Source organism: Mytilus edulis, chromosome 3 (genome assembly GCF_963676685.1).
Source record: "Mytilus edulis chromosome 3, xbMytEdul2.2, whole genome shotgun sequence".
NCBI lineage: Eukaryota > Metazoa > Mollusca > Bivalvia > Mytilida > Mytilidae > Mytilus > Mytilus edulis.
In genome coordinates, this window is record NC_092346.1 from 2,235,057 (window position 1) to 2,250,263 (window position 15,207).

Genomic DNA, 15,207 nt, shown 5'->3' on the forward strand with positions numbered 1-15,207 from the left:
TATATGTTATGCTAAAATTGAAAGAAAAAAATGGTTTTCGACTTGTCGTGAAAAAAAAAAATGTCCAGAAAAAAAAACCCATAGCCCCCCCCCCCCCCCCACCCCGAAAATCAAATGGTTGCTGCCTAACAATTGAAGTTTTTATACATACTTGTAAATTATTTTGTATCTTGCATATATATATATACTATATAGTCATCACAGTTCACTATTTGTTCACTACATGTTAAGTCGAAAGCTTCTTCCTAGGACGAGAAAGACTCCGGTGCCGGAGTGTGGAATATTTTGGAACTGTGGCGCTATCTACATGAAAATGGAGGTCGAAAATTGTGATAAAATTAAAATTAAATGATTTGCCACAGTTCAATTACAATTAAATTAACATTTGTTGTAGCTTTATGTTAAACATATTCACATTATGTACAGTGGCTTAAATACAATAGTTAATTAGCCAGACAGGATCCTCAAAATATTAGATTGAAGATACCATGATTCTCAGGGAGAGTGACATACAAATTGCCTCCCGGAGATCATTCCAAACAGCAATAGTGCTTGGGGGAAAGATGACTCAAAATAGTCTTTATGTAGGCCGAAACTTGTGTTGTCTTCTAGTACGCCTGTCATATTGTGCCAGGTAGTCATTATTGAATTCAACAAACAACAGATAACAGCAAACGTAACAAATGAGCAACACGAGCCCAATTAACACAAGAACTTGGGCCGAGTTCTGCTGGTAAAGGTAGATGAGGTGTTCTTGTCGGGTACAGGACAAATCGGCTCCAGGTCAATTCGTTACCAATAGAAAAGTCAAACGTGGTTAGTCAATTTTTCTTTCCATTTAATTTGAGTATAATAGCCATTTTGTTCATAAATAAATAAAGATTTTTGAAAAAAAATAGAGTTTGTTTGCTGTTTAAAATTTACTCAATGATCTTATTCATGATAATTCGTCCTTAGGTATAACAAGATGCGGTATAAGTGCCAATGAGACAACTCTCCATCCAAGTTACAATTTGTAAAAGTAAACGGCTATATGCCAAAGTATGGTCTTATTAATAATTGATTTTAAAAACTTCCAAATTTATATCAAGCAAAAAAAAGATTAACCAAATTGTTGTTTTAACTATTTTGAGGTAGTTTTTGATGTTTTATTACTACTAAATTACAAATTTCCATTGGAACTTCTGTTATGCATGACACATAACTTGTTGATTTATTATATAAAAAAAAAATTAATTTACTTGCAAAACGTAATGTTAATTTTAGCTGCCGAAATCACTACCTTGCGTGCCGAATTAACCGGGTCCTAATTAGACTAGATGCTGAATTGACCATATTTGGTGTTGATTTGACGAGGAATTCTAGTCGGCATTTCGGCACCAGATCAAATCGGCACCCAGTTTAGTCAAATCGGGAATTAGTTAATTAAGCACAGAAGTTACTTATTTCGGCACCTTTGATTAATTGTATGTTTTGCAAGTAAACATTTCGCGACGACGCTTTAATAACTCCGGTTGTGCAAATTAAAAAAAAATTACCGGCCCAAAAAGCGGCCATGCCGTTTCTAAAAGACGGAGAAATCCGCCGAAGAGCCGGGAGATCAAAGGAAAAAACTGGAGATGAAAAAAAATAGATTAAATACAACTTTGACAAAATTGAAGAAAATGGTAATAGACACAGAAGAGAGTACTGACAGTAAAGCATGGAAAGACGGAAGAAGAATTGTGAAGCTTTAAAGTCTGGCAAAAGCGCTGAAAAATTGTCAAAACTGCACGGCCGAGCTGAATCTGCTCAACGTAGAGAAAGAAAAATTACAAGGACGTGGGAGCTATCTTACTATTCGTTGCTTTAAGTGTAATATGCTGAATAACAATTTAACAAATAAGACACATTACGGAACAAAAGGACCTGCTATTTTTACATCAACACAAAAGCTGCAATAGCTAATTATGAGTATTAATACATGTAGCTGCTTAACGTCCAGCGGCAAATATTTAATTGCACATTTATGACATCAACATGTTATTTTAATGAAACTAAAAGAAATGAGAAAACGTATATGCACCCGTGATTAATTAGAAATTTTAACAAAATCTATGGCGCATATGGTGGTTGAATCGGGTCTGGTTTTGGAAGATTTGAAATATATGCATAAAAGTAATTACTACCGTGGTGTGCAGTAAGTTCAAACCGAAAGACATTATAAATGGAACTCCAAGAGTTACAGACAAAACAACTATCCTCAACAAATTTGTGCAATATTTTTCATGACGAGAACAGTTATTTTCATTCATTGATAATGAAGTCTATAATACTATCTTGAAAGGAAAAAAATCAGAATCAAAATATTTTTTATTTTTCATGCCAGTATAGCAAATTATATAGAGAATTGTCATTGTACGGCCAAATTTAACAGAATATCAATAAAATAAGAAAACCGACTGCATGTGCGAGACCCTCATGGGTGGACAAGGTCGTATAACACCCCTATTCGTAAATAAAATAATAAATAAAGAGAGCGTCTCATCCTGTTCTGGACTTGAAATTGGTACATAAAAAAATTGCCGAGTTTAATTGATATTTTAAAAATATATGATACTATATGTATGTAGAAAATCTGTCAACAAAAGTCCGTTTACAAGATTTCAAAAAAATATATTGGTATCATTTTTTGGTTTGATTTTAAGCAAATTGGTACCAATAGATGCAGAATTGTCACAGGTTAGTTTGTTTAATTGGTTGTATTTTTTGCGTCATTGGTAATCATACCACGTCTTCTTATTTGTATAAACATATCCCTATTGTACTTCAACATATTGAGAGTTCAAAATTAAGGTATCGGCAAATGTTCACTTATCTTAGACAGACAGACCAGAAAGTGTATATATACACACGTTAAAACTCGTCGCTGTTGTCAAGCTAATGAGCAAATATGAACTCATTCAGTGAGGTTGTTTCTGAGAAAAGGAACAAACATATTGTTATACGATCAAACAGCTCTACTTCTAAAGTAAACAAACGAGTAAGACTATAATCATACATATACGCCGTATAAAAGGTAATGTAACTTATCTATTGATAAAGACATCGTTCAATATTATTCCGTCTAATACCGGCTGCTGTACTTCCTATGAAATGTTATACTACAACTTCATTTTCCCTCGTTTCAATCCGTCTGAGCGTCATTATTTTTGATATACTTGTCGTATATTAATTTTGAGAAATATAATGAATTATATCAAATATGCATATAGCTGAGAAAATCCCGGTTTATCTGAAAATTCTGAGAAAAATCCGGATAATCTGAAAAAAAATCGAGATAATCCCGGGTTTATCGGAGCTTAATGTAAAATACTGAGAAAATCATAGTTTATCTGAGAAAATCATACTTTATCTGAGATAATCTATGATTGATTATCTATAAAATGGGTTCAGATGTGCCATATCTATCACTTCACAATTTTTATAGAACGCAACGTTGATGTTTACATTTTTCCCGGACACCGGGTTCAGTACACATGCAAAATTTGCATGATGTCATTTCCGATAGTGCTGTCGGTCATGGTCATCCGTCATGGGCTGAAAATAAAGATGACAGTGTTTACAAAGCTTAAGATACATGTGTAGGATGTTAATGTAAGCAGTCACAAGCATTTTATGCTATATGAGACGTTTCAAGAGCTGATAAATGCGGTCAAAGCCATTTTTCAGTCTCCTTAACGTTAATAATTTATTGGATGCAACTTCTCTGCAAAGTGACTTCATAAAGTGATTTTAGATTTCCCCTGGGTTATTTTCATCATATATCCATCCTGTATACTATATCTTACTTCTGCTTTGCCAACTTTGTATTGGGAATTTATAGACTTAAGTTATTTTTTGTCTGTTCAGATGTGTCATCCTGAAGTTCTAGTTATTTGAGCTACAAATAAGTTAGATATTGCCATTAAAAGTCTGAACATTGTTAACTTGGGAAGTTTAAACCTTCAGTTGTTGATTTTATAGACTCACTTGAGCTTGTAGTTGTATATCCTCAATCCTCAATCTTGAGGCCTGTTGGCACGAATTGTCCCAATGTGCAGTTTTCCTCTCTGGTGCGTTTTCCTCAACGTATTTTCTTCTTTGTGCTTTAAATTGGTATGCGCTGGTTAAGATTGGAATTGATGAACAGCAGTATTAAATCTGCCTGTTCTGTCGATGTAATGTGGCACTGTTTGTAGTTTGGCTTTTGTGTAAAGGAGTAAGTTTGGTAAGTGCCATATTTGGCCCCAATTATAAAGTTCATGGTTACAAGACAAAAATTGTTTTAAGTTGCCTTAAAGACATGTGAAAAAGTTAAACAGAGCTGTTTTTGTCAAAGTTTAATTCTAACACAACGATTTTTACATTCCAAAACGGTCAAGATAAGGGATTTTGGTGAAATTTGACAAAATCAGCGGGATTTCAACCAAATAAAGGACCAGGAAACATAGAGCACAGGCGTCGACAAGCTTAATATTCAAATAAGACATGTTAAATGTCTTCACAAACATTATTTTAAGGGGGTTCGCGGGTCTAAATCATTTATATAGGATTTCTCTATATTTTTCTATAAATGAACTTTATCTTAGAGTTAACAGAAAAATAAAATAAAAAAGTGGGGTCACCGTTCATTTGCGCTCACAATCTGCCTTCGAAAGAAGCATACATTTTTGTAAAGGTGTTTTTTTTCTGTTGAAGTAATAGGAGAAATAAAGGTAATATCGAAAAAAAAAGAAAGAAATTTATTACAGAAATCGCTCAAATTTTACAATAATTTAGTTTAAGTACAGCTTATATGGAAATTATATTAAAAAATATAGGTCACCGATGAGTTAAAAAAGACATTTCAATTTTAAAGCCAAAAAATGGCATTTTTCCACCAAAGGGAGATAATTTGGAACTTTTTCAATGATGTATACATTTTAAAAGTCATCTGGGGCCAACAAAAATTGTTTGTTTTGAATGATTTTTGTACCATATGATAAGTAACAACTACAAAAGGTAACAAATAAAAATTTGAAATGAAAAACAAATGTTTATTTTTTTTCTGAAATTTTTATACCCTCGAGCCTCCTTAAAAGATCTTTGTTGTCGACGTATGTGCTCTATGTTTCCTGTCAAATAATCTTTGGAATTTTACCCATTTTCATTGATTTTTTCGTGAAAAATCAGTATGAGTACAACTTGTGACGTCATAATGAAACGCAGAAACGTAAAATTTTAAACAAAATGGCTTATTTCCTATCTAGTCAATGTATTAGCTATAATTTATCGTGATATTGGTCAATAAATCCGAATTTGAAATTTACGCTAAAAAAGTGGGCCATTTTAGGACCTTATCGAACATACTCCTTTTAAAGTTGTTTATTAAATTTCCATTATCTTATAACATGTATAATCCCCAATATTGTAAATTATTTTCCACCAAATGATCCCTGCCATTGATAATTATTGCATTATGATCATGACGACCCTTCGAAAGCATGAAATGTTTTAGTAATGCTAATGAAAATATAGATTAAGATACAAAATCTTAATTCTATTACAAAGAAAAAGGTTCAACAAATCATACATGTGCTTTTATTGATTTACACAGTAATCCATTAGCTCCCGTTTTTTAAAACAGAACATAATAATAACAATTATTGACCATTATAAATCAACATAGTAGTTAAAAAGTAAATACCTGATTATTAACTGCAACTTGCTGTAACTTGATAATCTGAAGAAATTCCATTACATGATATATACATGTCATAATTCAGAATTCATTTCGTAGTAAACAATCAAATAAATACTCCTGTTTACATTCAGAATTGCATGGTTTAAATGTATTACTATCATGACTATGGAATTTGCAATTTAAAACTGACATTATAACCATTTCAATTTTAAACTTTTGCCCTTCAGAAATCAGTATTCATCTTTTAACAGGTATGAAACTTCTTGTCATTAATGATTTGCATCAATCCTCAGTTTGTGAATTCTTTATTGGATTTGCCAATACTACTAAGGGGATGGTTGACAGAAAACTGAGCCTCATTTTGAAGTCCTAACATATTTACCAAAATAGCTGGAAAATGACTGCCAAACTCCTGACAGGAAAAAAAAATTGATGCTAACTTGGATAACTATGTTAAGGCCAAATAAAAATATGTGTGGTTCCAGTGACCCTACCTTCCCTACTTTTTTGTCTTGAAATTAGCCTACCCTAAAGATTTTATTGTCATTTTTCATTAAGCACTGTTAAAGTCAGAATGAAGCTCCCATAGACTCAAGGTAAAAAAAAACCATAAAATTAAAAAAAATCCCTACCTTCCTACCCTAACTTTTTTTCAGATGTAACTGGAACCAGGGTTTCAGCTAGGATTTTGAAACCTTTACTAATGTCCCTGGATTAAAAATTACATAATGTACATGATAATATGAATGCATAGTTATCTTTTTCTTTACAGAATGGGGTTAAATGAACCAAGTTGATTGTTCAGCTACAAAGAAACTAAAATTATCCAATATGGCTGAAGAAATTGCTCAAGATAGCCCTGCTATTGAAGTGTGTCGTGTGGAGGAAAGACCTGAGCATGGAATGATGATATTACAAGGCCTCAACAAACTCAAAAATGATAAAATTCTTTGTGATGTTACACTAATTGCTGAAGGTTAATTATATTATATTTATTAGTATGTACAAGTCAGATGTTGTTTAAAAACAATATAATTAAGAATGGAAATTGGGAATTTCAAAGAAACAATAACCTGACCAAAGAGCAGATAACAGCCAATGGCCACCAATAGGTCTTCAATGCAGCGAGAAAATCCTGCACCCGGAGGTTGGCCTCAATACATGTAGAAAATCCTGCACCCGGAGATGGGCCTCATATATGTCAAAGATCACCACTATCAACATTCAATATATTTATAGGCTGATAGATAAATTATATGGTTCTTGAACATTGAAAACTTTGACTGCACAAAATAAATTACATGGTTCTTAATATACATTCAATTTATAGGCTGCAAAAGATGAATTACATGGTTTGTTTACATGATCTGAAAAAAATCTACTGTTGACTCATATTTAAAAAAAATGCAATAAAAAATGAGATATCATATATGAAACAATGGAAGCAAAATAAATGCATGCATCAATTAAGACAATTTCTAAATGTTCAGTAATTGTAAATTTCAATGTACAGTATTTAACTGAAACTAGTAAAGATCTCCCATCACCACCAAATTCCTGAATATAAAGGGACATAACTCTATAGGATAAATGATAAATAGATAAGCTTTATTTAGAGTCAGCATAGTCATGATAACTACTGGAAAAAAGGCTAATCTAATTAATGTGATATGAACTAAAACAACTATTGACAGTCATATTAACTTGTGGAGTACTTACCTTCCCCTTTTGTCTGGATAAAGATGGAATGATATGGCTGAGAAACATGCATTAGATAAGGCACAGTTGTCAAGTGACCTTTATTGACCAATACTAACATTATAAATATTTGTAAATTCACTTTACTGCATCTGGAAGTTTTCATCTAGCTAAAACTGAACTTTATAGTAAGGCTCTTAAGGCCTACTATAAACTTAGAAAGGATTTTATCAATTTGTCTCCTGGAATAAAATCTTGTGTTCATATTTTTGATCATACCCTTAAACCCATTCTGTTATATAATTCAGAGGTATGGGGAGGTTATAATGTCTCTTGTAATAAATTACAGTCTTCCTTATTTAATCTTGAAAATGTTTTTAAAAATCTTAAGTGTGAGAATCTCCATCTTAAATTTTCTAAATTTATACTTGGTGTACACAAAAGGAGTGTCAATTTTGCTGTATTGTCAGAACTGGGACGTTTCCCCTTACATTATGATATTGTAAAGTCAATTGTAAAATACTGGTATAGATTTGAAAATCTTACAACTGAATTCAGTCTATTGAAAGATGCTTATAAATGCAGCCAAGAGCTTCACAAATCTAACATAACTTCTTGGTTCTCATTTGTTAAAAAAGTGTTAGAAGTTTTTGAAATTAAACAAGAAGTAAAACATTTTGGACAATATAAATTTTTGAACATATCTAGTAAATTAATTCACACTAAATATATTAGCAATTGGTATGCTAGCCAAAATAAAGCTTCTGATGGAAAACTGTTTAATTATGTGAAATTTAAGCAGAATTTTGGTTATGAAAATTATCTCTCTTTAATTAAGAACTTTGATTTTAGAAGATCTATATGCAAATTACGTATTTCTGCTCATAAGCTTCAAATTGAAGTTGGTCGTTTTTCAAATATTCCACGAAATGAAAGAATTTGCAAAAAATGCTCCTCTGGCTGTGTTGAAGATGAAATCCATTTTTTAACTAACTGTGAAAATTTTAAATCGGATAGAGATGCTCTCTTTGACTTTGTTTGCCAAAGAATTCCGAATTTTTCTATACTTGATAATCAGCATAAATTTATTTATTTATTAAACTGTGAAGACAATCAGGTCCTTAATGCTGTTGGTAAATTTATTAAAGTGAATATGAGTTAGTAATTGTATTGTAACTGTATGTAAAAAATTGTTTGTATCTATGTATCTTTGCAAATCAATATTCTTTTGCCTTATTCATGTATGCTCTGTATGCCCCTTGTGGGCCCTTAATTGGAAATAAAATATGTTCTGTTCTGTTCTGTTCTGTTCTGTTCATACCTGCCAACTTTTGAAAGTGCCCATGGGGGTTTTAGTGCGCGACAACAATTTCAAAGGTTAAATTCTTTGCGACATATTTTGCGTGTGCTGTTTTGTGGTCTAGAAAAAGTGTCATATTTGTATGATGAGCTTAGAAAAATTACGTATGACTAACAACAATGAACAATAATGTGTTTTTATATATAATTTATTGTCACTATGGTAAAAAGTATTCAGCTTTTCATCAATTTAACTCCCTTCTTTTTCAGGTCAGAAGTTTGAAGCTCATCGTGTAGTACTGGTATCCTGTTCTGACTACTTCAGGTCAATGTTTACCAGTGGAATGAAAGAAAGTACACAGAAAGAAATAGAATTACGAGGAATAACAAGTAAAGGGCTGGACAAAACATTAGAAATAATCTACACATCAACCACTTCTTTGGAAGGGGATGATATATTTGATGTGATAGCTGCTGCCACTCACTTACAAGTGACTCCCGTCATAGAATTTTGTGAGAGAAACTTTCTTAGCGGAATGAATACAACTAATTTTTATGATTTTATTAATACGGCTAAATTGTATAGTATGAACAATGCATTAAAGCAAATTGATGTTTTTATAGCCAGAAATTTAATGCATATATCAAAGGAAGGTACGTTACATTTATTGACTAATGAACAAATGGTAAACTGTCTGAACAGTGATCAATTAGGTCTGAAGGAGATCGACATTTTCCATATAACGTGGGAGTGGTTCCTTCTCAACAGTAACCAGGAAGATCAAGCTATAGAACTAATGAAATTGATACGATTTCCAATGATAAATCCTGCTGACTTAGTGCAGACAGTTCAAAGGGTTGATATGATGATGACCAACCCAGAGCTGCGGCAAATGGTACTTAGTGCTCTTAACTATCACGTAGTTCCTCATTCACAACCTTTAGAAAAAACATTCAATGTCCAGTTACGTAGCTTTGTCGAGAGATTAGTCAGCGTGGGTGGTAGGGAAATTCATCCCAACCCTGGGCTGCATGATGAAATTCTTGTGTTTGATTCTAAAATAACGTCTAATAGTTTATTAAATAGGACCGAGTTAGCTTCCCTTCCAAGTGCACTTAGTCATATGCAGGTTGTAGTGTATAATAACTTCTTATATGTGTTGGGTGGCTGTACCACACAGTGTGCACATGGAGAATCAGCCGTAAATTCTGTGTTACGTTATGATCCTCGTTTTGATACATGGTTTCAGGTGTGCCCCATGATTAATAAGAGAGCTTACTTCTTTGCTGGAGTATTGAACGATAGAATTTACACTGTAGGAGGAAAATTTAAAGATGGCAGCTTAGCTACTGCAGAAGCTTACAATCCTACCGATAACATTTGGGAACCAATCTCTCCTATGCCGATGTCATATCATGCTCATGCTGGGGCGGTGTATGGGAACTTTATCTATATCTCAGGTGGATATAGTGGAAATCATTTTACCCCCGACATGCAGCGCTATGACCCGGCCACAAATCAATGGGAGGATATGGCAGCCATGTTAACCCAGAGAGGATGGCATGTGATGTGTGCAGCTCAGGATAAACTGTATGTGTTCGGAGGGTGTAATCTAAATGTTAACCAGCAAGCTATGCCTGTGATGCAGTCAGAGTGTTACGACCCATTGACTGATCAGTGGACAATTATTGCTCCTTTATCTGTTTCACACAAAGAAGCGTCTTGTGTAGTATATAATGATCATATCTATGTGTTAGGCGGTTACAATGTTCAGACAAAAACTGGTCAGAAACTTGTATCGCGATATGACTTGTATACTGGAATCTGGGAAACGGTTGGTGCTCTGCCACGAAGTCTAACTGGAGTCGGGTATTGTACATTAAAACTGCCAGCATATAACATCGATGAAGTTGATTAAATTGTATGATTGTCAAGTTGTTTAACAAGTTTAAGGGGGTAGACATGGGTTAAGGGGAAACAACTCTTTTGTCCGTTGTGTGTTTGTATAAGGTAACATCAATGTTTTTGAAGCTTTTTGAATCTTTACTTATTCATGAAAATGATAGTCAAAAATACTTCAGTGATTTTTAAAGAGTTCTTTCCCTTAACTAAGTTTATCCTCTTAAACAATATTGTGTGAATTTGAGGCAAGAATGTGATTTTTTGTCAGGTATGAAAAAAAAATATAGTTGTGTTTCCTGCCTTCATACATTTTATGAACATTTTTGGTTACCATGGTAATGGTAAGCAGTTTTAAAAATCCCATAATCATGATAATAATCTTCAAAAATATTTTTCAAGAAAAAAAAATATTTTGTTAACCTTGCTGCAAATGATCCTCCTACCCATAAGACATGTAAGACAGGAAAGTGAGGAAACAAGTATATGTATATATTTTTTGTAGCCTAACAAAAATTTCAAATAATCTCAATATTTCTGAGAGCTTTCATTCAACAATTTAGCATACTCTCTTTAATATTGATAATTTTAAATATCAATTGCATGAAAGTGCAGGGTCCTCAGTAAATTGGTAATACAGTGTATACATATATAAATATATCATACTGTTAATCCAGAAATTATTGCGAGTTTTATTTATGCATAAAATGTGAGTAGCTGAGTACCACAATAATAACAACAAGGATTCTGATACATGTATATATATCTTTTAACAGAATTAACTGATATCACCATATGATATAAAATAATCTTGAATGTTTGTCCATTCTTGAAAAATTGCAGTAATAAATTAACACAATAATTTCTGAATTTACAGTACATGTATATATAATAAACATGATAAACGTATTGTCTTGTGTACAATTTAGCATTTGTTAATCAATTAGAGGCACTAATATGTGACATTCAGAGGGGACTCAAACATTAATTTGACAAACCTCCAGAAAAGGACAATCATAGAGCCTTTGGCTTTGCAATATGTCCAACTAATTTATGCAGATTTTCACCAGTAAAAGACTGAACATGTTGATTAAGGCTCAAGTGACTTTTTCACCTTGTTTTATAAAGTTCTTTAGATAAATTTTAATGAAAATTGGATCTGTTTGATAAAAATTCTTAAATTTATTTTTGGGCTCAAATGACATGTACTTAACCTGTACTGTGCATGACAAAGTAATAATATTTTAAAGAACTCCAATGCAGTTGATTATGCAAATTTACTTACCATGCTTACTGTTGGTTTATTTGTTTGTGGAAACACAATTTTGTGGAATTAGGAAAACTTTATTTTTATGGATTTTTGATTTTTTGATATAGCATAATTCTGCATACAACCTAATAGAAAATATATACATTGTTTAATAATGAAATTTATGGTTTATCTATTACCAAGAAATTGGCGAATATTGGTATCACACATATAATAATGAATCCTGGTACACAGCAAGTTCATTTTATGTCTGTAATTGTTTTGTTTGCTTTTTGATATACAAATTCACATATTTTCAATACAGAATGGTGAACAAACAGATGATGATATTCAGAGATCAAACTCAGATTTATGAATATTTGTTTTTTAATTTCTTATTTTGTACTTAACAGTAGAAAAAACTAGCAGTTATCTCCCTTTTATCATGCCGATGTTACATGTACTGCTTTTTTATTCACAAACATTTCATTTTGGCAACAATTCAATAATTCACGGAGGTAACAACTTTTGCTTTAAAACTTGTGTTCTATAAAATGCCTTCTTTATTCATCTAAATATCTTTTAAAAAGAAACACAACTTTGTAACTTCATCAGTTTATATCAATAAGAGCAGTAAAACCTCATTTCTTAAAATACATGTACGGTTTTTTTTACACATTTTCAAGCAAACACATTCATTTTCGCTGAGTTAGTTCACATTTTGATACAACATCCATGTTTATAAAAACTTGACATTTTTATTCAATAGCTGCCATGCAGAAATTTTTAACAATTCAGATTCAATAGCTGCCATGCAGAAACTGTTAACACTTTAGATTCAGTGACTGCCATGCAGAAACTGTTAACACTTTAGATTCAGTGACTGCCATGCAGAAACTGTTAACACTTTAGATTCAGTGACTGCCATGCAAAAACTGTTAACACTTTAGATTCAGTGACTGCCATGCAGAAACTGTTAACACTTTAGATTCAGTGACTGCCATGCAAAAACTGCTAACAATTTAGATATGGTGGCTGCCATGCAGAAATATTTTACAATTTAGTTCCAATGATAGCAATGTTTGCAGAAATTGTTAACAAGTTAGATTCTGTGGCTGCAATGTTTGCAGAAAATGTTTGCAATTTAGATAAAGTGGCTGCCATGCAGAAACTGTTAACAATTTAGATTTAGTGGCTGCCATGTAGAAACTTTACAATTTAGATTGTGGCCACCATGCAGCAACTAATTACCATTAAGTTTCTATTACTGAAATGTTTGTGGAAATTGTTTACAATTTAGATTCAGTGGCTGCCATGCAGAAATGTTTACAATTTTGTATCAATGGCCACCATATTTGTAGAAGCTGTTCACATTTTGATTCAGTGGATGTCATGTTTGCAGAAACTGTTTACTATTATGTTTCATCTCTGCTGTGTCTGTAGAGATTGTTGATGTACAAATGATGAGTGAACGGAAATAGAGTTGGGATCAAAATTTGTTTCTTTGATTCATGTTTGTTATGAATGTAAAACACATATATACATGTATATGACAAATAAACTTTTTACAAAATGAACTTTGCAGTTTATTAATTTACTTAATGTGACGGGGGATAAGAGCCATAAATAAGTCAATTTATTTGGCCTTTACTCAAGATAATGTTATTGATAAATAGACAGATTTGTATAATTTGGACAATTAAGTGCAGACATGTAACTTGTGCTGTCAATTTTACATTATAAATTAGTCAACGTTGTTATATTTGATCTAAACAAGAGTGCACACGCTGAAATGTGTCGCCTTTACTAATCATTGATATTATGTGTAAAATCCTAAATATAAAGTTTTACCATAAAACTATCACATAAACTTAACAAGATCCAAGAAAATGATGTCACATAAACCAAACAAAAAATACATGTAGTTGTACATCTTGCAATCATTCAATACACTAAATATAGTTGACCTATTGCTTATAATTTTTTTAAAACCAGGCTTATTAAAAAAAACTTAACGACCAATGAACCATTAAAATGAGTTAAAGGTCAGATGAACCATGCCAGGCAGACATGTACAGCTTACAATCCTTCCATACAACAAATACAGTTGGTATATCGCTTACAGTTTAAGAAAAACTGACCAAAACACAAAAACTTTTCACTGAGCAATGAACTTTGAAAATGAGGTCAAGGTGAAATAAAACCTGCGAGACTGACATGTACTTCATAAAATATTTCCATACACAGTAACACCAAATATAGTTGACCTTTTGCATATAGTATTAGAAGAAGAAAAAACACTCAAAAACTTGACTGACCGCTAAACTATGAAAATGAGGTCAAGGTCAGATGACACCTGCCAGTTGGACATATACACCTTACAGTCCTTCCATACACCAAATATACAAGACCTATTGCTTATAGTATCTGAAATATGGACTTGACCACCAACCTTAACCTTGTTCACTGATCCATGAAACAAGGTGGAGGTCAAGTGAAAACTGTCTGACAGACATGAGGACCTTGCAATGTACGCACATACCAAATATAGTTATCCTATTGCTCATAATAAGAGAGAAATTAACATTTACATGTACAAAAAATCTCAACTCTTTTTTCAAGTAGTCACTCAACCATGAAAATGAGGTCAAGGACATTGGACATGTGACAGACGGGAACTTCATAGTATAAGGCATCTATATACAAAGTATGAAGCATCCAGGTCTTCCAACTTCAAAAATATAAAGCTTTTAAGTAGTTGGGTAACGCTGCCGCCGCCAGATAACTATCCCTATGTTGAGCTTTCTGCGACAAAAGTCACAGGCTCACCAAAAAGGATGGACATTTTACACGTAAGGAACTTTTAAGTCAAAATAGCCATGTCCATAGGTCTTACAAAATATATTTTACAATCATTGTCATATTTGTAAAATACATCTTTAAATTGTGAAGCATCTTCTTCGATAATCAGACAGCATTTAGAATGCTGGCTTCAAAATGATGAAGGTTCTAGGTTTGGTATTCAGCTGAGTCAAAACAAACAACATGAAAGTTGGTGTTTGCTGTTTCTCTGCTAAGCAGACATAATTTAGAATACTGGCCTATAATGTGGAAGGTTCTAGGTTTGTTATCCAGCTGAGTCAAATGGAGACATGAAATAGGTAGCTGCTGCTTCCTAAGCAAACTGTAGTCAGAATGCTGGCCTCGAATGTTGAAGGTTCTAGGTTTGATGTCCAGCTGAGTCAAAACAAAGGCATGAAAATTGGTATTTGATGCTACTACTCTAAGCTGACAGTATTTAGAGTGGCATTATGTTGGTTGTTGTCTCAATGATGTTTATGACAAATTTTATCTTTT

At 32.6% G+C, this 15,207-nt stretch overlaps 1 protein-coding gene across 3 annotated transcripts; it reads left to right on the forward strand.

Annotated features, from left to right (window-relative positions):
• Positions 1 to 3,504: 3,504 nt before the first annotated feature.
• On the forward strand, positions 3,505 to 13,427 carry LOC139515614 (kelch-like protein 9). Of its 3 annotated transcripts, XR_011662812.1 has the most exons (4): positions 3,530 to 3,636; positions 6,477 to 6,680; positions 8,972 to 11,900; positions 12,055 to 13,427. XR_011662812.1 is itself a non-coding variant. In XM_071305235.1 (3 exons), exons 2-3 carry the CDS (start codon positions 6,488 to 6,490, stop codon positions 10,618 to 10,620), a joined length of 1,842 nt encoding a protein of 613 aa, XP_071161336.1. In that variant the 5' UTR covers positions 3,505 to 3,636; positions 6,477 to 6,487; the 3' UTR covers positions 10,621 to 13,427. The 3 variants fall into 3 exon arrangements, 2 of the variants coding, with proteins under 2 accessions (XP_071161336.1, XP_071161337.1); XM_071305235.1 differs by having other exon boundaries at positions 3,505 to 3,636; positions 8,972 to 13,427; XM_071305236.1 differs by having other exon boundaries at positions 3,537 to 3,623; positions 8,972 to 13,427.
• Positions 13,428 to 15,207: the final 1,780 nt, after the last annotated feature.